General features: G+C 48.0%; 1 protein-coding gene across 1 annotated transcript; it reads right to left on the bottom strand.

The window, feature by feature from the left end:
- Nucleotides 1-87: 87 nt before the first annotated feature.
- Nucleotides 88-21,234, bottom strand: frem1b (Fras1 related extracellular matrix 1b). Its single transcript, XM_035523307.1, has 35 exons — nt 20,797-21,234; nt 19,582-19,930; nt 19,012-19,106; nt 18,104-18,393; nt 17,575-17,774; nt 16,781-17,104; nt 16,371-16,479; nt 16,136-16,267; nt 13,371-13,715; nt 13,060-13,202; nt 12,603-12,799; nt 11,921-12,011; nt 11,669-11,836; nt 11,309-11,517; nt 11,123-11,216; nt 10,683-10,935; nt 10,075-10,269; nt 8,457-8,639; nt 8,173-8,369; nt 7,832-8,057; nt 7,241-7,385; nt 6,775-6,916; nt 6,488-6,683; nt 6,139-6,403; nt 4,190-4,604; nt 3,433-3,634; nt 3,200-3,344; nt 2,638-2,767; nt 2,469-2,541; nt 2,016-2,165; nt 1,639-1,925; nt 1,168-1,338; nt 645-760; nt 456-541; nt 88-383 (listed from the first exon to the last, which is right to left on the bottom strand). Exons 2-35 carry the CDS (start codon nt 19,813-19,815, stop codon nt 169-171), a joined length of 6,423 nt encoding a protein of 2,140 aa, XP_035379200.1. The 5' UTR covers nt 19,816-19,930; nt 20,797-21,234; the 3' UTR covers nt 88-168.
- Between the last annotated feature and the right edge of the window lie 1,476 nt (nt 21,235-22,710).

The following is a 22,710-nucleotide window of genomic DNA, read 5'->3' as shown; positions in this document are numbered from 1 at the left end:
CCTCCGTGCGGCTCGGCGACCAGCTGGACTATCCCTACTGTAACCATGCAGGGTTAGCAGACACGCCAAAAGCAAACCGGTCAGCTTCACTGCAATGTTTATTTTATGTTTACAAGTTCGAAAGAAGTGGCACAGGTTGGTGTCAAGCATATTTATTGTTTTCTTTTTTTATTTGTTAACCTGTGTAGATGATGAACATAGATATACATGTGATTTGGCTGTACAGTTTTGGGGAATCCATATCTTTTGGTCTTGGGCCAACACACATCTGTGAGAGGAGTGTGCAGGAACCTCCTGGTCTAAAGCCTTGTTTTTCTTGAGTCTGGAGAAGGTCAGTAGCGTACCATCAGTCCAAGACCATCGGCCCGGAGTGCCAGAAAGCCCTGTCCAAACAGCAACCATGAGTGTCTGAACACACGTCATTCCCTAAAACACACAGGTGTCCGCATCCTCACCAATCCAGAATGGTTGTTTCCTGGCGAAGCTCCACAGCCACTTCATATGAGCCTTCGAACGCACGCTTGTCAAATGACTGTCAAGCCTAGATTTGCAGAAGCAGTAAAAGAAAATAGCTGAATTCGCATGTATTCATAACTGTATAAAACGGACGTAAAGATAATGTGGTAGTGCTGTGGTTAACATACGCTGAGCACGCGTGCTGAGCACCGGTCCAGCCAGCTGCACCAGGGCCCAGGATGTAGCACCTCCGTCTGTAATGGGTCCACCCAGGGAGACAGCCAACACTCACAACCTTGGCAGACTAAAAAAGAATGCAGGGAACATTTATTCAGAGAGATATGAATGAATGCTGATAACAGTTGGTGTTGCATTTTCATTCTCCAGGAATTTATGGAGAATTTGTGGAGACGAACAAAGTGCTAGAACTGAATCTTGGGAGAAAGACTGCTCGTGAAGCTACAACCTGGCTAATATATTTCCGTCCTGCCAAGATTTTTGTCTGTGCGGAGATTTCACTCATCACCTCCTCCCCCTCTCCTCCCTCTTCTCCACGACTCCTATGCTCCACCCTTCACCCTTTAGGGGAGGTCTGGCCTTTTAGTGCGGTCTGTGTTCTCCGACCTCCCTTCTGCATGTCTGTTTACACCCCTCGGGCTGTTTAACTGAAAGCATGGCCTGCACCCGCACACAACGATAAGATCCTCCAACCTTGTGCTGGTGTACTGGTGAACCGAAGCCGGCGTCTCTCTGGGGAGCGTCTACTGGTCTGAGGACAGTGGGACGTCCAGCCCAGCTCCAGATGGGCATGACCTCCAGCTCTGGGTGGACACGGGGCACAGGTCCCTCTTCCTCCGGCCTTACTGGGATCATCCCATGGAACTAACAGCAGGACATGACTAAGTACATCACAGTCACCTCACCACAAGCTTGTGTCTGTAGAAGGTCTACAGAACCAGAATTTCTCTAGTAAGTCAAATGACTTCTATAAGAGATTATAAAAGGTTTAATTTTACACAATCAAAGTGCTATTACAAAATCCTAATATTAGAACTCAGATTACTCACTGTCCACGCTTTCTCTTGATTACTTTTTACTTCTGATGAAAATGCCTGTCAAACTGAGAATACCTTTACCTTAGAATAAGGCACTGTGGCTAGTCTGTGAGGTGAGCTGACTCACCGTGTGTCCAGTGTCGCTCATGAGTCTCTTCTGTGTCCTGCCTTGGTTGAGGTCAGGCTGCTCTTGAGCCTCCCCACTGCTGAAGCGGATGAGCTGAGTGCGATGGGGTACGTCCCCTCTCAGCGGCGGCTTGTCCCGTACGATCCCCGTGTTGGGGTCCGGCGTGTGGTCTTCCTCCTGCGGTGCTTGTGGTGCCAGTGGTGGGGACTGGTAGATGCTTGGAGAATGAAGGAGAGGAGGTTCTTTCTCATGGCCCTCAACCACCAGATCATCTGGGTCACACCTACCTGGTGGAGGACACTTTCATATGTAATATAAACTATACTATGTAGCTATACCTTGTATGGTGGTTGTACTGGTGAAAGTTTGGGGTTTACCATCTCGGGGATCCACGATCTCCACCGAGGCTCTGCGTCTCTGTCCCAGAACAGCATTCTTCTGGGCTTTCAGCACCACCTCCAGGTTCTCATGATTCTCCTCCAGCCTGTCATCATTAAGGTGAATGTTCCAAAACTTGATATTTACTCCTACAGTAGTTGAGAAGGAGACAGGCAGGGGGAGACAGAGAGACATAAACACCACATGAACAGTGTAGCTCCCCAGTAATCACCCTTCACACACACGTCAGCAGGCACGCCACAGACCAATCAACATCACAAACCTATTTAATGTGTAAACAAGTAGGAATACCTACAATAAGAACACAAATATATCAACACTGAACAAGATGCCTGTGATACAAGCATGTGGAACTTTGTAGCCAATGTGAAATTAAAAGTTTTATCATGACGCTCTAATTGTTATCTGTCGTGTTTAAAGTCAAATATCACCTGGATCGAACTGGATCAGACTGGCGGAGCTGTGAGTGAAGTCCTTGCCCACTTTAGCTGTGCCCTCTTGAGCCTGAAACAGCAAAGAGCCGGACGTTTCCAGGACTCCCGTCACCCGAAGCTGGACATCGCGGCCACTGTCTGTATGTTTACTGCTGTGAAATCTCACCTGTATGCCAACGTAGGCGGGGTCCCTGCTGTTCCCACTGCGCATCACCTGCACGGCAAGAGTTCCTGCGTTCTCGCAAACGCGGTAGCAGGAAGCTGTCAGCTCCACACGAGACCACCTGAGTTCCATTCTGGTTTGGCAGATGAGTGCGAGAGCAGTCGTTCACACTAGGACCGCGACGCATAACGCGTCTCCGTACAGGATGCAGCATGCAGCCCCGAGACAAATGACTAAACAAGGCAGCTCAAGCTATTCACTCTGAAAAGTGTTCATTTTGTTGTGGTGTGCTCCATAGTTTAAGACAGAAGCCCCTTCTACAAACACACGAGTCTGTACAAACGCCTGCCAATAATGTCCCTGAACCACATGCAAATTGCACTGATTTTTAATGAACAGAATAGAAATAGATACATTTCAACAGAATCCTCATCTACCCTGAATGCTCTTTCCACTACTAGAACCATATAACGAGAGTAAAATTGTGATGTGAACCTTGAAGTGCAGAAGAGGCTAAATTCTAATCTATAATCCATTTAACTGCACTTTTGCATGTTAATCATACACTTCTGGGAGCACGGTGTTCCCTGCTGGGTCTGAGAGCTGGAACTCAAAGCTGTCTGCCGTGACCTCCATGTCTGAGGGAATGACGTAGCGCAGCGCTTGCTGGTCCACGTCCTTCTGCGTGAAGCGACCTTTGACATATCCACCTGTAAACACCAGAATGTTCCTGTCACATCTGGAGGTCATGTCCACAGCATTAATGCTTCCAGGTCAGCAGCTGCACACAACACCTGCCTGTGATGGCGTTCTCCAGGTATCCAAAGTGTGGTGGACGTGTGATGATGAACTCCAGCTCCTGGTTGGGACTGTCTGGGTCGGAAGCCTGCAGCTCTTTGGAGGTGATGTAGATGACCTGTAGGTAATCTTGTAGTTGCTCTACTGTGCTGGGGGTTCCTTTGTTGACAAGGTTTGGTGGGGTCTTGTCTAAAACTTCTATCTGTTAATTTAGTTGTTCAAAAAAAATAATTTTAAAAAAAAATTAAAAATCTGCTCCTATTAAACAGTTACTATAGTTGGCCACCAGAGGGAGACATCATGACGTATCATGATTATAAAGTGGCCTCGTTTGAGTGATTGATCTTAACGCGTTGATCTAAAAGTAAAACATAAATTACTAAAAAATGCTAAAATAATGGACATATAACAACAGTTGTGGAATATGGCCATGGATTTAATGGAGGTAAGCGGAAGAGTTGGAGTAATGGGAGGTAGTTTCTGTCCCTGCACCGCACTTTTGGCAAGTATGATAATTCCAGTTTCTAGTTACTAACCTTGTGCCGCATTTCAGCTCTACGAACGTCTAGTTTCCACTTGCGCGCAAGATATTGTTAATGTTGTATATTTTAAATGCAGAATGCCAAGCAGAATCACGTGATGGAGAATAAATATCATCATCTTGTGTTACTGCGAGTCCAATATTATTTTTAATGTGTCACGACTAAGCCGCGTTAGTATCGTATAACTTGGCACTGCGAACAGGTGCTGTCGTTACCTGTATTGTGAACACTGTCTCCTTCTCCTGCAGCTGTCCGAAGGCCAGGTAGCCCTTGTTCGTTCCATCAGAGGGCTGAAAGGTGAATCTGTCAATCTTGGCAGGGCTGTTCAGATGCTGGTAACTCAGGTGCATGTTGTCGACATCTAGCTGTGTGAAGCTCTTCTGCGTCAGGGGAAGCCCTTTCAGCAGTAGCCTGCCAAACCGCGGTGGCTGAAGCAGGGCGTACGTCAGGCTCTCCACGGCCGTGTCTGGATCGCTCAGTTTTAGGTGCTCGGGTGAGACGGTCCTTGTGGTGCCTTCGACAAGCTGGAGGCCCGCGTTGATGCTCAGAGTGGGTGGAATCCGGTCAGCGTGTTCCACCGTGAAAACCAGCGAGCCGCCCTTGGAGGTCACGCCGTTGCTGACATCAAAGCTGGACAGGGGAACAGAGCTTATGTCAAACGACGGAGCGTCCCGTCACTATTTAGCGAGCCCTTCCGGTGCTTTTCGGCATAGCAGCATTGTAAACAATTCTGGACAAAAGGATTCTTGTTTAAAAAGAAGCTTAAGGTTTAGTTGAAGTGCTTCTTACCATCTGCTGTGCCATTTGCTTTTTTTGTGTTCTTTGTGAGAATGGGAGCGTGCTCCGGGCCCTGGTGACAAATTCTGGCATCATGCTGGGCCCAAACAAAGGGCTGGAATGGTGCAGGCAAATGAGGAGGGGAGTCCTCACTCAACCCTTCGCCAAACACACACTCCTTCATGCACACGCGCACACACCCACACACACCACCCTGCAGGCGGACTGGTGCCATCCACGGTAAACAGCGTGCCTGTCACCTGGGTGCTGGTCTTTCCCTCTCACTTGGAGCCAAAGCATAGAAACATCTGGCATGGTCATTGTCCCACATTTTTGCTCAGTAATTGTGCCCAGAGTTGCAGTCGTGAAGACGATGCCAGACAGAATTATTACTCTCCTAATAATGCCCATTCATCATCTGCCTGTCACAGGCGAGCAGAGGGAGGAAGAGGACTCCCAAAAAACACCTTCTGCCTCTCCATCTCTCCATCTCTCCCTCCATCTCTCCCTCTCTCCCTCCCTCGCGCTCTCTTGGCCTCTGTCGGCTCCCTGTTTTGACACACAGGTGTTCACTCAGGTGTTTCCCGATCGAAGGTTCTGCTGTCATGAGCTGCCTGCCATTAGAGCAAATACAAGCTGTTCAGCAAGAGACAAAGGCACGCTCTGTCTGGTCCAGCCGAGGCGGTGGCTGTAACAGAACAAGCGGCCCAGAACGGAAGCTCTCACTCTGTGGGGTACAAGAGCTCCAGTGCTCGCGATGTCCAGAGGAAGCAGCGAGACTGCCAGTGGTCATCTGGAAAACACGGTACCGGTACCGTGGTTCTGTGTGCGTCCCCTAGGCTGCGCCAGGCTGCTATGTGCTGCTCCGGACTACAGACGCTGGTGTGGAGCAGGCCTGCCGTTCCATTCTCCCTGTCTAAAGCAGCACCCTCGGCGAGATCTGCCCCAGTCAGGAGTGTATGCCCCCAGCCGCACCACGGGGTGAAGCCCAGCCGAGGTTTCGGGGCTGACAACCCCACTCCCAAACACACACGCGAGGCAGGCAAGGTCAGGCACGCACTGCCTTCTCTGAAGTCTGCCGCCTGCCAAATTGGCCGGAAAAGGACATAAACAGGCTTTCCTCTCATTTCTTTGCCTGTGGTGTTATATGGCTGCCAGAAGGCCACACCTCCTTCCAGACTGCCCTGTGTTTCGCCACAAATACAAATATATGTACTGCCTTAAATTACTAAAAGAGCACAACTGACTCTAGGTCAGATCATTAGAGATATATTCAATGTTTGCATTTAACATCTCACTTCAAATCTCGCTCATTAGAATATTCTGGGTTAATCGGCTTTAAAAGGAAAAGAGTCAGGGAAAGGGTCTTCAGTCTGATGGGACCGACCTGAAGGAGTCGCGGTCAGCAGAGTGGCTGTTGTCGTGCGTGTAGCACACCCGATGGGCTGCCACGTCCATGTGGGTGAAGGAGAACAGGGGGACGCCCGGGCGCTGGGCCATGTGCAGGTGCCCGTGCCGGGGCGGGTCGGTCACGGTGTAGACGAGCTCATCGGGCAGGCTCCCGCTGTCCATCGTCAGCAGGACGTCAGTGGTCAGCACCACCCTGTCTCCCTCCATTACTGTCACGGACTGGGTGGTCAGAGCGATGTGACCTGCAGAAAGCCATTTGGTCAGTCTGAGGGACGCACAGCCTGGGAAGGTTGCGCGCGTGAAAACGAGGGCGACGCTTTTCGTACCCTTTGGAACGGCGCGGACGGAGATGAAGAAACTCTGCGACGGTGTCTGGTTGTCCATATCGCTGAGGTAAAACTGGAACCTGTCGTGGCCTTTGAACTCACTGAACGTTGTGTGTTTGTACCACAGGCGGTTCATCTCCACGTCCTCCTGCGTAAAGTTCTGTCCCGCGCCCAGGTCCGTCCACCCGGCCGTCGTCTGCACACAGTTGCGCGGGACACGCTGGCACATGCAGTCTTAAGCGTCACTGTGGATGTGCATTGCTCGTGCTGTTTCACGAGGGGCTGACCTTGAGTTGCAGAAGGCCGAACCTGGGGCTTGCGCTGAGGATGTAATAGAGCTGGTTGCTGGGGGTGTCCCGGTCCTCCGCCTCCATGACCATGCTGGAGATCACCCTTCTGTCAAGAGCATCCAGCTCCACTCCCGCGTTCCTGTGTGAGAGGAACAGGGAGAGAGACCACTGCCAAGCCTTCAAGCTCACGTCAGAGCTAAATTAAACCCAGATGCATTGCACCCTCCGCCAAATCCCGCAAGTCAAAACATAAACTCAAATAAAACAACCCTCCTGATCTTTGGGGAAACTGGTAGAATGAAGTGCCGCGACTTAGCGAAGGCTGTCATGTGATTTCCAGCCACGTGGGGTACTGTGGGTTCCCCGGGCGCATGTGCCTTACAGAAGGCTCTGTCCATCCTTAAGCCCCTCCCCCTTTCTTATATCTGTCTGGCTTATATCTATCTGGCTTGGGCGTCCTTACTTGAGGAGACGAGGCTTTTCATCGTTCACTGGTAGGACGTGGACCCACGCTGTCCCCTGGACAGAGTGACTACCATCTGACAGCTGAATGGTGAAAGTGTCCTGAAGGGTGTCTGTGTCATCATGCATATACACGACCTCCATTCCTGATGACCATCACAAGAGGGACAGAGTGAAGCAATGCTTGAAAACACAGAAGACAAAGGACACACGTAAGAAGAAACCTCTTTCAAGAACCTTCGGTTACTCTCACTGACAGGGCACCTGCATTTCTGTGGCGCTCTCTCACTGTCTAACAGGGTGTCCTGTGTGATCACCAGCTGCTCAGTGGCTGGGAGGTACTTGCTCAGGAAAGGACTCGGCGCATGAGGCACAAGCACTGCAGGCCTCCATGACCTCTGTCTCCCGCAACATCTGTTCAGGGAGCCTGGACCCTGGAGACAGCAAACCAGTGCCCTCTACACTGCCGGTCCATGCTGCCTGTGTTATGCTCACACCCTGCCCCCCCCATGACTGTGTTCTATTACCCCCCTCCCACCCACACACACACACACACACACACACACACACTGGCGGCTGGAGAGGAGCTGACCTTGTCGCAGGGCTTGTATGGTGAAGGAATGCACTGGCAGGCTTCTCTGCTGGAGCTCCACACCCGTCCCTTTATACCGGCTCATCTCATGCCCATAGGTGCCGTCCAGCAGAGTCCCATGAGCAGGGGGCACCAGGACAGCGATGCTCAAGGTGTCTGGTGGGGCATCCAGGTCCACTGCATCGAGGATAGTGGGGTTCAGACCTGTCACTCCTCCCTCTATGACCTTCGGCCATAGAGGAGCAGACAGACAGACAGACAGACAAGTGAGTTTGCCGAAGCATGACTCGTTTCATTCTGAAATGTTATTCTGAGGTCTCAGGCCTGTAAGTGTGACAGACCGTGAAGTTGAGCAGCTGCAGAGATGGGGCCTCGTCGTTGGTGGGGTCGATTATGATATAGAAGGACACAGGCCCCGATTTATGGACCCCATCACTGACAGCAATAGTGAAGTGGTCAGCGATGGGCTCCACACCCTGGTGGAGGGACTGGACATAGTTGATGAATCCAGAGCTCAGGTGAAGCTGGCTGAAAGAAACTTCATTCAGACAGTACGGCTTAATGGACGTCTGGGAGAGTGGCTCGTGGCAATGTCTGCAGGTGGGGCCCGGGGATTAGCACTGACCCACTCGGATTCCAGCGTTGCTCTTCTCAAAGCCTGGCGAGGGCAGCGTGTTCTCCAGAAAGCCGTGCTGAGGCTCCGTCTCCAGGTGGAAGGTTAACTGCTCAGGCTCGGTGTCAGGGTCCGTGGCCGCCAGCGCTCCCCGACACAGACACACACTAGAGCCCTCTTCAACCACCATGCTTCCTAAAAGAAAGACAAAGCAGGTAGGATTATTTCAGCAAGAATTCAGTTGCTGTTAGCCAGCCTGCATTTCTGTAATATTTTAGGTTTTCTGAGGTATTTTTACATTCCACTCTACACTGTCAGTGTGCAGAGTCAGAGAGTTGTTCCCTGGGATCCTTCGTGTTTGTTTGTCAGTTGATTTGCCATGATTTATTCCCTCTCACTTTACCTGATACTACTTTTCTATCACCCACGCTCCTCACTCTCTCCATCTCACTGTTTCTGTCTCTCTCTCTCTCTCTCTCTCTCTCTCTCCATCCCCCCACACTCTCTCTCTCCTCCCTCTGTCTCTTGCTCCCTTTCGGCTCCTGGCCAGCATGCTGCCACCTGGCTGCTGATAAAGCCATCATGCCCACGCTTACTGGCATCTGCTCCCATTTACCGCACTGATACATAATGAATGGGGGGTGGGCATGGAGGCGTCTGCGTTGGGATCCGGCCCTGCAACGAGGGGGAGCAGGGAATTAATGACCAGCAGTCTGGGATAAAGGTGATGGTTTTATCATCCCTGAATGAGGCAGGCAGGGCAAGCCAGACTCCCCCTCGTTCCGCTGGCTTAATGCTCTCAGTTGTTCACTGTAAGTTAATTAAAACAATTGCATTCCATCCTGCGCTAGCCCAGCTTTGGTGTGCAGTAGCCATCTTGGAGAGTTCTTTCCCCTTTTCTTTCCAAGGATTTGGAGAATTAGGAGATCAGTGTTGGGACCGTGTGGGAGAGGGGAATCTTGGCAGCAGGAGCTGCGGTGCGGCGGATCGGGCCGAGTCGTCTTTTTAAAACAGGGACGATGCCTCTATTGTCTTCTGCTCTGCCTCATTGTCCAGCTGCGCCCCGGGGGTCGGTGGGGTTGGGGTGTCGTCGGGCGTAACGGCTATCTCGTGCCACGCTTCCCGCTGTAATCCCATTCAGATGACTCCAGGCCCAGCAGCAGGAATGCTGGGATACCATGTGAACCAGTGCCCAGCCACTGTGCTCCTCCCTGCCATTGTCTCACTGGAGCCGCTGTTTTCTATTGATAAGTACAAGCATTTTTTTGGCAGTCTGTGGAGTTTAGAGAAAATGCTGCCTTGACCTGAATCTACTGTATGGAGACACAACGCACAGTGATTACATGATGTCCAGGCTGTAGTCTATCACCATTAGTTTAAATCCAGAACACGCACAGGTCCAAAGAATGCGCTGGATGTTTTGTTTAGTCCTTAAATAAAGACGCTTGCCATTACAATGAATGAATTACATATCAGCCAAAGACTTGGAACAATGAACAACTTGTCATAATTGAGAAATCCGCATTGTCTTTCACCTCCTACTGGTCTAGAGGCAACACATGCATGACCTTCACCAAGCAGCTAGCCCGCCTTTCCTCCGAAGTACTGCTGGTCTTTACTAGTTGTTTACCTGTTGTTATGGATGGCGGCTGATTGTTGACAGGAAGTATAGTGATGTTGAGGTCATAGACAGGAAGTGTTCCATGTAGAGGGGCAGGCGGAGGGAGGGCTTCTTCCTGGCAGCAGCCATCTGCTGTCCCGCCCTCCCCATCTGATACTATGATGGTGATGATGTCTGACACGGGATGTGGGCCAATCTCACCTCCTACATACAGAAACAGCCAATGGGAAAACAACACGTATCTGTCCTTACAGACATGGATCTCATTTCCTACATCAGGAAAATGGCATATGGGTAAACATAACAAATATCGGTGCTCAAAGATACAAATCCCACCTCCTGTTTACACAGAAACAGCCCACGGGGGAACAGTAAATACTGGCTGTTATAGACATGGATAATTTGAAAATCAAAAAGAAATGCTCCTGATACACAAGTTTCTGTTATGTGCATTGCCTTCGTCTGCTCGCTACTTTGGAAAGTGGTCTTGCACAACATTCCAGTAGGACAATCATAATACTTGAATTGAACAATATGCCATGAGCTTCATCGTCACATGCAGCATCTGGTGCGGTCATCACCACACGATGTGGGCAGACGCATGCTTGTCCCCTCACCTGTGTGCAGGTAGGACATGAGACCATGGAGCACGTCGGACTGGGAGAACTTGTCCACGGTGACCCTGTTCCTCTGCAGCACACCGCGGCCAGGGGTCCGTGCCAGCATGTAGGTGAGCCGCGTGTCGTCGCTGTCGGCATCCGTGGCGAACAGGTGCTCAGCGGTGATGTGCACGTGGCCTCCTTCCTCACAGGACAGTCCCGTCCGAAGGCCGGAGCCCAGACGCGGAGGCTCATCGTTCACAGGGAGGACCTAAGCGCGGGACAAACCGGACACCAACAGGACCAAACCCGGGCCAGAATTAGCACTGTTTGGCCAAGATGGGGTGGCTTCTCTCTGAGAAGCGCTGTTTTTGGTTTTTACCAATGCTGCAGTTCCCCTTTGTTGTGAGGGTCTGAATTTCATTTAGATCTCTGTTCTGTCTTGACTTCTCACTCACTTGGATAAGGAGTTCGCCCTGAGCAGAGTTGATCCCATCCGTGATCTGGAGACCTATACTGTCTCTCACAGTTTCAGAGTCGTCATGGATGTATCTGCCAAAACAAGGACGCCAATTTCAACGGACCTTTGCAGCAGTAATACCTGCACAGGGTGTGAGGAGGTGTCCGTCTGGCTGAGCTCCTACCTGACTCTTAGTGCTTTCAGGTCCTGCAGGAGGAAGCTGTCCCCCTGGAGTAACAGCGCCCCCTGGAGCTCCAGGCGCCCATGGCGGGGTTGCGTCTGCACCTGCACCCTGAGCTTCTCCTCAGGGCTGTCTGCGTCCCGCACCAGCAGGTGCTCCTCCACCAGGAAGACTCCTTGCCCTTCTTCTACCCTCAGCAGGTTAGTGAACATCTGCAAGTCAGTAGCAAGGAAACACTTGAAATCACAGCCTGCAGTATTATTTATTTTGAATTGAATTGAATTACATAGGAAGATTTTCATCTTTATAACAATAATATTTGTATAGCATATTCATTGCACGGATTTCAGACAGTTACATTACCTCTGGAGCTTGATTATCCACAGGTGTGACTGTAATGTTGAATACAATCCCAGCGAGAACACCGCCCTGCTGGTCACTTACAGAAAAGATAAACTGCACAAAGAGTGGCTCAGGACCAATGTCCTCTATGGGGGGCATGTAGCCGACCTTGTGGTGAGTCACTGCATGCTGATAAAAGAAAGGTTGAATGTTATAAAGCCAACGGTACCAAGGTCTCAGACACCACTAGACTCGCAGGCCTCCCTGGCATACCTGTGTGAATGATCTGAGCACTGGAACCATAGCATCTTTTTTCATGGACTTTGCACTCTCTGTGTAGAAGAGTCTGCCTGCATCTGGTAGCCTGGAGATGAAAAAACATTAAATGGATTTTGGAGAGCTAGATCTTTAAAAAAAAACAAAAACGTCCAAAGCCAGAAATTGTATATTAAATGTAAAGAACTGACAGACGCATGAAACCCACTGAAACACCCCAGCATTTCTAACTTGTGCACTAATAACATTTTTATTTAGCACCTTGTTTGCATACATAGCACATCTTAAATTATTTGAAGTACTATATGTGTAGAAATACTTAAGTACTGTGCTATATTTACCTACTATGCTTCAAACAGCTTCGTACTGATCTACAATGCTTCGTACAGCTATATATTGACCTATATATACTCTATATTGACCCATTGAACAGCACTATACTGACCTCCTATACTTCATAAAACTGTACTGATCTACTACCACAGTTTTCCTGTCCTTGTTGTGGGCAGGTTACTGAGTACCAAGATTTTCTCTCCAGCATCTTAACAAATATGTTCTCTTCAGCCTTCTCAGGTCTCACTCCCTGCCATGTTAAATAAACTAGGCCTAAAATTTTTTTTTTCATGTTTCTGTATTATTATTCATAAGATATGTTTCGTAAACAAAACACAGCACATACCCAGTCTTGAGTGGGCTGAAACAGGGCTGGGAGACGGTGTACATGAGGTCAGTGTCTGGGTGCTCAGGGGCTCGGAACTGAAGGTGACTCTGTGTGATGTAAACAACCTCCGTCTCTTTCACTGAGAGGGAGCGGAGCGTGCCAGAGACCTCCACTGGCAGCTGGTCCTTTACTGGGAACACGTGGACCACCACTGTCTGTGAGTCCAGCAGCGTGGAGAGTCAAATACAGATAAACAGCTGCAAATACACATCTACAACTGCAACAGTACATTGTCAAGTAGAAATTATGATTATTGTTATCAATATACAAAAATGAAAGGATAAAACTATAATGCAGGTATAATGATGCTACCTGCAATATAACTGTACATTGCTATCTCTGTATAACTGTATGTTGCTATAATTTTATAATGCTATAGCTAATCGACATACTCCTATTAGCACAATTCCCTCACGTGTTTGTGGGAGAGATTTGGAGGTTCATGGATGTCAGAGAGGATGAATTCAAACAAGTCTTCAAACATCTCGTCTCCTGAGTGTCTGTAGTAGATCAGGCCCTGAAACAAGTCTTTCTGCAGGAATGACTCAACTGGAACACCTGTTTAGTTTATGACATACAGATCTGTCACATAGCCAGTTTGCACTTTTTTGTGACCTGGTCAGTGACATCTACAAGGTTTGTTATTGACCTGAATTCAACAATGTCATGGACGTGTCGGGTTTGCAAGCACTAGTTGCTGAAATAAATTTCAGCTGTACTGCTGACCTGGGTCTTGTGGAGAGGTCTTTCTGACCAGATCTCCTGCACGGGGGAGGCTTACGAGCCGGTACTGAATGTAATCATCGCTGGAGTCCAGGTCAGTTGCTAGGAGCATGTAGTCCTCCACCAGCATGGCGCTGCCCTCCTGCACCTCAAAGGCCACGTTGTTGATGAGGAAGGGGGGAGTATCGTCCTTGGGGAGGATGTAGATGGGGAACTTGTGACGAATGCTGTGGCGACCGTCTGTGATCCGGAACACGATGTGGTCCCTGGAGGTGTCGCTGTCCGAGTGATGATAAACCACCGCGCCATCACGGAGGTCCTTCACCTTGAACATGAAGCCCCTTCCACCTGGACAGCAGCGAACAAAAGGAGGTTTGGTTTCTCAGCAGGCTCCTGTCAATGGTACTTAAGTATGTAAAAATGTGATGCCCTCATTTTCTTAAATCAGTTCTGTCGGTGCCACTTGGACATTTGTCAGAGGACCTATTTCAGGTCAAAGGCAGTCTAAATCTGATCCCATTGCACCCTTTCCCTGTCTGTTCACTTTCTATTTCATCAGATGTTTTCAAGCATGGTTTTCTTCACTGCCGGACATGAGTGTGAATATATAACAAGTTCTGCTTTGGCCTGAAGACACATGCACTCTGGCTTGGCCTCTGGCTTGGCCTCCACTGCAGGAAAACATAAAAGAAAGATGGCGTCTTTCCCAGGCCGGCGATGACTGCCGCCCATACAGTGGATGGGCATGCTGCATTTGCCAGGGAGACAGTAGAGCAAGGTCACCAGACACATTGAGTGATGACTGGTTGCACAGTAAACCTAATTAGCAACTTTATGGTTACACTGGAGTCCAGTGGAGAAGCAACTTAGTAATTGGGCCCTTAGGTTTGTTTTGGGCATGATGCCCAAAAGAGGCCTGAAAAGAATTGCTCTGTGTATATGCCTGACGCAGAGGACGGAGCGTGGAGACAGGGAAGGCAGTGTTCCATTTGGTTAGCGGCGCTAGACCACCGATTGGTGACTCTCCCCATGGTCAGAGAGCCCTAGTGGCAGGGCCGAGTGATCAGTCTGCAGTGGCCCTCCAGGCTGTCTAGAGAGGGACTTCTGTGCTGGACCAGCGCTCATGCTAAACTCCAACACGCCTGTACAAAAATGAGCAAACAGGTGCTTCTGAGTACAGGGAGCGGCTGGACTGGAGAGCCAAACTTTTGAAGCAGTTTTGTTCTTGATGAGGAGATCAGTATATCAACAATGGCATATTGATGTAAAATGTAGAAATGAAAAGAAAGAAAATGTAGTAATTAAGGTAATTGAAGGCTAACTGCCATTGATCAAGCAGACTTAAGGCACTGGGCCATGAGCCTGGGGATCCTTCTAATCAGACAAACAACAACCACCACCACCACCACCACCACCCAGCAGCACCCCTGAGAGAGACTGCAGGCAGTAGGACTCCATAATTATATTTGCTGATGACTCCTCAATAGTTGGGCTGATCTCGGAAAACGTGGAGATGGCCTACCTGGCCCGAGGTGGAACACCTGGCCGAGCGGAGTAGAGACAACAACCCGGACCTTAACACCTCTAAGTCATTCAGGAGACCAAAGAAGAAAGACCACCTCCCTCTCCTCTTCTCACCTCCACCTTCCCCGACACATACATGGAGAAGCTGTGGAGAGGGTGGAGAGTCTAAAGTTCCTTGGAGTCTGTGTCTCAGAACTGCTGACATGGACCCCCAACACTCCACACCCAGTCCAAAAAGCCCAATACGGACCTTTGTACCTCAGGAAGCTGAAACAGGCCCAGCTCCCACAGAAGCTCTTGCAGAGTTTGTACTGGAGCAGCACTGAATGCGTCCTGACCAGCTGCTCAACAGTGTGGTGTGGAGCTGCATGGCGTGGTGAAGGAGGCACAGTGTGCTGTTAAAACAGGGTCCCACACATGGACCCCATTATGTCACCCACAGAAGAAGAAGGCTAGACACCACACACTCCACAAACACTATAGTCACCCACACACACACGCATGCATGCACACAGCCACTCTCTGTTACCACAGGCACTACTATTACAAATACGGCATCAATTTATAACACCCAAAAGTGTAAATTTAGTTATGCATGTTGAAACGGAAATTGAATTTTGTAGCTTGCGCAATGTTAACATTTAACAGTTGTGTTGCCATTGTGACCTTCATGGAAGACGTGAGATACCAGTTTTCAGTGCCTGAGTATAAAGAGAATAAAGATTCTGTTCTATTTTATTCTCTTCTTTTCTGTTCTATTCTGCGCTAGCAGGGCTGACAGCGAAGCGACCTCTTGTCGTGCATCTGGTCTGTGTGCACGCTGGCGTGAAACGACGTGCGTCTTCACAGTCTGCTCCGTGCAGGCCCTGTGAGCGAAGACGGCGGCCGTCTCACCACCCGCTAGAGTGGAAAGACAGACACTGGGACACTGAAGACATCTTTGCACAGAGGGCCTCTGGCAAAATGTCGCCGGTGCATTTTATGCACCTGATTAGCGAACTCACACAGGACACCTTGTGCATGCTAGCTGAGCCGTGTGCGCAACTCCGCACGCCTTATGAGCGTTAGCAGAACGGAAAATTGCAAGGTTGTGGTGACTGCATGCTAATGCCCCCCTGTGTGTCGATATGGATTAGAATCTGTGATGGGAAAAATCACATTCCTTCTGCCTGCTTCTGTAGTGACTTCTGTAGATAACTGGTACAAGGTCTGTTTCTCTTGTGGCACCAAGCATGATATTACACCTCGAACACTCAGTCGTCCATGCAGAGGACCGTCCACGGCTATCAGAGTCACAGCGTCTATGTTATCATTGTCAACAATCTGTAGGTTCTCCCATGTTATTGGTCTGGACTGACCCTCCAGTAGATCCAGCCCTGTGCAAAAAACCCCACAAATCATTACAATTGGTATGAATATAAAGTATTGAACATTACATTAAGTACAGGGGTTTTACTTCAAACAAAACATGCTCCATACCGAGATTCCAGGAGACTCGTGGACTGTTTGTTTCTGCCGTGCGGATGGATATGTGAACCGTAACAGGAGGACTAGCTGCAAAGAAGCTGTCAAGAGCCTGGAACTCAAACTGAGACACAACAACATGCCTCTGAACATTAATAGTTACTAAGAGCATTTATACTGTGCAAAAGAATATCAGAAAACAACAGAGAAAACTTTAATGTTTATTAGTAATAATTAAATCTCAGAGGTATAGTGATTAGTCAGTTTCTCTTTCATGTTTTTAAAACCTGCTTTTTTTTTCCTCTGGAGCAAGCATGACTCACTTTCTGAAATCTGGATCACAGCAGCCAGATCTGGCTTAGAGTGGTTGGCTCTGTGGGCCTGGTGTGTGAGCAGAACTACATACACACTTGGCTTCTGTTCACCTCATAGTTCCTTCTGCGGGTGTGGCTGCTGTTGGGCGGCTGGTACGCGATCCTCATCTCGTTCAGGTCTGGCCAGGAGAACGAGGACACGGCCTTGGTGTGATCATCCAGGTGGGTGATGTAGCCCTCCGCCGGCGGCCTGGTCACGTTGAAGGCCAGCCTAGTATGAGGGCTCTCTTCGTCTGTGGCGTCTAGCGTAGCTGTGGTCACAGGGGTCAAGATGAACTGGTCCACCTCCAGAACAAGCGTGGACATGAAGGCGGCACGGGGTGGCTGGTTCGGCATGGCACCATGGATTAGCACGGGGAGCCACACGCTCTCGGCCTGGACGCCGATCAGGAAGCGCACACGCCAGAAAGCACAGAAAAGGGTCATCAATGTGCAAAAGGCAGAAAGTACCACATATACAATTTGTAAAAATGTATATAAACCTTCATATCCAAAGCTTGATTTTATATATAAATTTATATGAAACTATAAATACAGAATGTGAAAAATGATTTCAGTTATTTAATCATTAGTACCATTATTTAGTGTTTGCCAACCAATTCCTCAGAGTCACCAAACAGTTCATATTTGTTGCTGAGGTGCAGCTGTACCAGGTGTTCTGTGTTCTTTAATGTTTAGTTCAGGTGTTTTGGGAGCTGAGACAGAGGAAGACTGTGAGACCATCTGTGGGACCGTCTGAGAAGCGCTGCTGTAATTGGTTAATTCTGTAACACCAGTGAGAGCAATCTGCAGGAACGTATGAAGGTGCGATTAGAAAAACCACAGCTGCTGGTGGCGTCTCTTACCTCCAGCAAGGCTCGGCTGTTCTGGTCCCTGAGCTCCACTCTGATTGGCACGTAATCGATTTCTGGTGAAGGCGGGCTAAGATGTTGGTACTTCAGCCCTGAGGTGAGGAACTCACTGCAGCTGGTCTTCAAGAAGTTCACCTCCCTGCTGTTATGCACACAGGCCTTATTTCCAGGGCAAGATATGGCAGTTTGTCGACCTTGATGATAAGAAAAAATTATATTGAAGTAAAACACATTTTATAAATTGTAAAGTGTATATGAGCTGTAACTGATGTGCTATGACATTTTCATCATGTATACTTAAGAAACTAAGAAAGAAACACTTTAAATAGATCTCACCTACATTTTACAATAAATGTAACTGTACTTTAGAGAGAGACCAACATCTGATTAAATAAGTAATTAACAATGGAATATTTTTTAAGCATTGTTTAACAATTTAAGCGCAAGCGATGAATTTACTACATGCTAGAGTATGACTGAAAGCAGGGTTCTTGCTTCCCATATAGCGAGTACAGTGCATTACCTTTCCTTGGCCCAGGAGCAGGTTCAGAAGCCTGGTCTCTGAGGGCAGGGTCCTCTGTCACCACCTGACCCAGCATAGGAATGCTGATCTCAGAGCTGAGCAGGCGAACGACACAGCTCACATTGTGCCGAGTTCTGAAGGACAACACGTTGCTGTCGATGGCGTTGGAGAGGCCGTAGAACTCTGGAACCACCAGAGCAGCGCTGCCAAACTCTACCAGGCTCTTCTCAGGTGCCATCACCTCCACTTTCAGCATGAATGACTCAGTAAATGTCTCAATATCTGTGAACCTGGCACAATACACACAGTGCACTGTTCTAGGCTAAAGAAACAAGATGATGTGTTGTGCAAAAATTGTTACATTGTTTTACTTTAAATGATCTGCAATCATAAAGTTGTAGTGTTGATTTTTACAGTTTTACAGTGGTGAGGATGAACATGAAGTATAAAGTAAATAACAGTTCTCCTGTGGTGAAATTCCCCTATAGTGGAATTATTCTATTGTGAAATTCATCTATAGTGAAATTCCTCTACAATTAAATTTCCCCATTGTGAAATTCCTCTATAGTGAAATTCTCCTATTGTAAAGCTTTACTGTTGTGAAATTCCCCTATTGTGAAGTTCCTCTATAGTGAAATTCCCCTATAGTGAAGTTCCTCTATAGTGAAATTTCCCTATTGTGAAGTTCCTCTATAGTGAAATTTCCCTATTGTGAAGTTCCTCTATAGTGAAATTTCCCTATTGTGAAGTTCCTCTATAGTGAAACTCCCCTATTGTGAAGTTCCTCTATAGTGAAATTCCCCTATTGTGAAGTTCCTCTATAGTGAAATTCCCCTATTGTGAAGTTCCTCTATAGTGAAATTCCCCTATAGTGAAGTTCCTCTATAGTGAAGTTCCGGTTTGTGTACCTGTAGACTCTCAGCATGACTATGTCCTCCTCCAGTAAAGGACTGCCATTATGGACATATTTTACCTCATCAGGGAGGAAATGGCAGTCAAATACCTGTGAAATGGATCATGTGAAAGAGTTTATTTGTATACAGCGCTCCAGTGGGATAGGTTTACCAGAGCCTTGCTTCATGTCACTTTTTCCTTAAGCTTTTCTTTAATAGCAATTTCAGTTTCCAACTGAAGAACATATCAACTACCTTAGGTACTGATGGACTCACACTAAAAGCAGAACAGCCTAATCTTCCTTCTGGAGACTCATCTGACGGAGACATATTGCTACCTCTGATCCCAGAGATCTACTTTCCTGTAGGGAATAGTCTCCACTGCTTCACGACACTTCCAAGATATATACCTTCCTAGCCAACTTTAGTTCCAGCCCTGTCTACTCCACATCTTCACATGCTCCCACAGGGTCTGACTAGGATGAGGGGTTTTAGGGTTGTAGGAAGGTTGGAGCTCTCTCTGCTGGTTACTTCCACAGTGCAGTGTTGTAAATCGCTGAGGTGTGAGGAGCACATGATCTTTACCTGTGGCGTGAGTTTGCCCACCCTCTGTGTCACGGGTTCATTGAGCACCACCTCCACTTTGCAGGCCTCTGAAGTTGCGTCTGTGTCGAACTGCAGCTCTCGTGTGGTCACTGATACACTCTGACCTCTGAAAACTTGCAGACCAGAATTCACCTTCAGCACATTCTCTGTCTGGCCCAGAGATAGCAAGTAGCTTAGGGTGACCAGCATCCATGTGAGGACCACCACCCCCATCTGTTCAGACTGTTCAGTTGCTTTTCCAAACACTAGTCTTGGTGGTGAAGAAATCCAAGAACGTCCTCCGTAGAAAGGAGTCAGACGCTCATTTCCTACTGGGTCTTGCCAGAGCCTAGGAAATGAACGTGGTTAAAATGAAAATGTTCCTTTGTGGTGAGTTAACAGTTAGGTCTTAGGTTGGTTTGTGTGGCCTTAAAACATTTTGCTTTCTGCTTCACTACAGCCCCAGTGCACTGTGGGAAGGGAAGAGTTAACCCCCGTAAACCAGTGTAAGAGTGCTGGGAGCTGAAGCACAGGCGAGATCAAAGTGACACAGGAACCTCCGATTCTGACGCACACCAGAGCAGCAGCAGAGCCGCAGGTGTTGGATCTCAGAGCAGCATGTTCTGGCATCTCTACACACAGCCACGGAGCAGATGAAGGAAAGCTTACTGGAGGGTTGGCCTGAATAGATATTGCAGCTGTACCTGCTTCTAATGAGTGACTCAAGGTAAATCAAAAACATACTTCCTGCCTGGTGATAATCATACCTCATTGAGGAAATATTTTGCCTCTTTAGTAATATTTAGACGCGTTGGGGGCGAGTATTCATGACGGACAAAGCCGAAAGGGATTTTAGAGGTTAAATCCTTCTTCCAAATGATTTGAAATATGTCTTGGTGCATTTTTGAAAGCTTTGATGTATTAAAAGGATATGCAGTACCCACTGTACTTGGAGAACATGTAGTCAAATGTATAAATGGAGACTTAATACTTGTAAACTTGTTCAGCCAAATTGGAGCCAATTTAAAGACTGATAGCATAAGCTCTGCTGTTACCTTGGGACACATTAAAAACAGTGAAGACAGATGCAAACCCAACAACTGCCATTTGTCTCATTAGGAGAAAAGGTCTATGAAACTAACTCTGGATTTTTGATCTCTGGTTCTTGTAACCTCATGCTATTGTCAGGTAGAAACACAGTGCGTTGTTACATACCTGCGTCAGCTGGCCTTCACTGCAGAGAGGTTGTAGAAGAGTCTGGCGACAGAAGAATCTTGACAGGTTAGTCTTTCTGAAAAGATATGAGGGTCCGAGCGCAGGCACGCCTTTGCTGAAAGGGACCACCGTGAGTCATACCAAAAGAAAACAGAGAGAGAAAGAGGAGAAGAACCGCAGCGTGAAGGCTGACACAACTGTCGAAGACTACCCCCCTGTTAGGGCTTAAAGCGAAGGAGCGCCATACAGCAGGAAGAAAGAGAGAGAGAGAGACGGGGAGAAAAGGAAACAGGAGTGTGACAGAGTGCAGGAAAAGTTAGATCTCCAAACACAGGAAAAGTGCAGAGCAGTTCCAAGAGTTTCTACCCCTCTACTGCTGCCTCGCTCTCGCAAACCCAGATGTTGTTATTCCCTAAAGAAGGCATGCCGCAGACCTACTGTTCCCTCAGACGGAGAGCGGGGGGATCGTCGGGAGGGGAGACAGTGGAGTGGAGGGTGGAAAATGGTAAAAGATGTGTGTCTTTGTTCAGGCACTCAGAAGCTCAATAGCAACTGTGAGTGAGTGGTCAGGTTTTCAGGTTTAAGCAGCAGATCTGTTTGCTGAGCTCCAGGGACTTTGATGTTTTATGGCATTCAGGGCTTCAAGACGGGGGAGGGGGGATGAAGAGAAGGCGCTAAAACATGCACACACATTCACATGCACAAACACACACACAGTTTCTAAAAGACACACAAATTTATTCTTCCCAACATGCATACACTCACCTAACACACAGACACAGTAATAAATACACACTCTCTACAAACAGCTATACAAACACTCCCTACAACTCATCCACAGACAACATATCCACATTCCCTCCCCCTTAAACACACACACACACACACTCTCTCTCTCTCTCTCTCTCCTTTACTCTGTCTATTCTATCCTCACCAGAGACCAGAGTTCCACACACAGCCTTATTCACAAACTCTAAACTAACATCTGCAGAGACGGAAACGCATTAAAGAGAATGGGAGAATTAGGTTTAAAGAAGGTGAGAGAAGCACTACTGCTTCATCGATCAAAAGTACATGCCTGACCATCCATCTGAAGTACTTTATGGTCTGATGAGAACTATACTTCACCATCTCAGAGCTTTGCTTTACTCATCATTCTGTATAGTGGCCTAGAAAAAGACCCATTGTGAAGTCTGAAAATCATGGATGAATATCCACGATGGCCTGGACTGGTTGTGTATGTCTTGTAGGATGTAACAACATGTAAAGGAACCACAGAATGCTTTTCTGGCCCAGTTGCTTTTCTCAAAGTCTTCACCAATAGCAATTCGGTCTGGTTTCTGCGTTCTATCTCTCTGGTTGTACTAGATGACCCGTCCATACATCCACACTCTCCCCAGGGAGCTGAAGTGATGTACCACATGGTGCAACACAAACAAACCTTGTTGATGTGCCATAATTCGAGTTCTCTGAGTTTGGCCAATGACAGCTACATTCAAACCTGCTCCCACTCACACAAGCAAATCTTTGCTGCAGTTTCCGGTTTTGTTCTTCTAATAGAAGAACATTCATTCCTGAATAGTGTGTAGCTACACATTATCCAGCTGATTTCCCAATAAATAGTTATTTTCTCATTTATTGTTTTTTATATGGATGAATTGCAACAGGTCATTGTTGTCTTTAAAACCCTCCACAGATATATTCACACACACACACACACACACACACACACACACACACACACACACACACACACACTCAGTAAGCGGTCAGAGCTTGGGATGAATAGACTTGGGGAGTGCACACAGACTGAGCTGGTGGTACTGGCATGGTAGTGCTAATTAATCATGTGTTGCATTCAGTCAGGAATGTGAGGCAGGTTTCCTGAGATGCTGACACAAAACCCTGCTCTTT

The sequence above is a fragment of the Electrophorus electricus genome, chromosome 26 (assembly GCF_013358815.1).
Source record: "Electrophorus electricus isolate fEleEle1 chromosome 26, fEleEle1.pri, whole genome shotgun sequence".
In the NCBI taxonomy this organism is placed as follows: domain Eukaryota; kingdom Metazoa; phylum Chordata; class Actinopteri; order Gymnotiformes; family Gymnotidae; genus Electrophorus; species Electrophorus electricus.
Note: the sequence above shows the minus strand (reverse complement) of the source record. Positions and strands in the feature narration are given on the sequence as shown.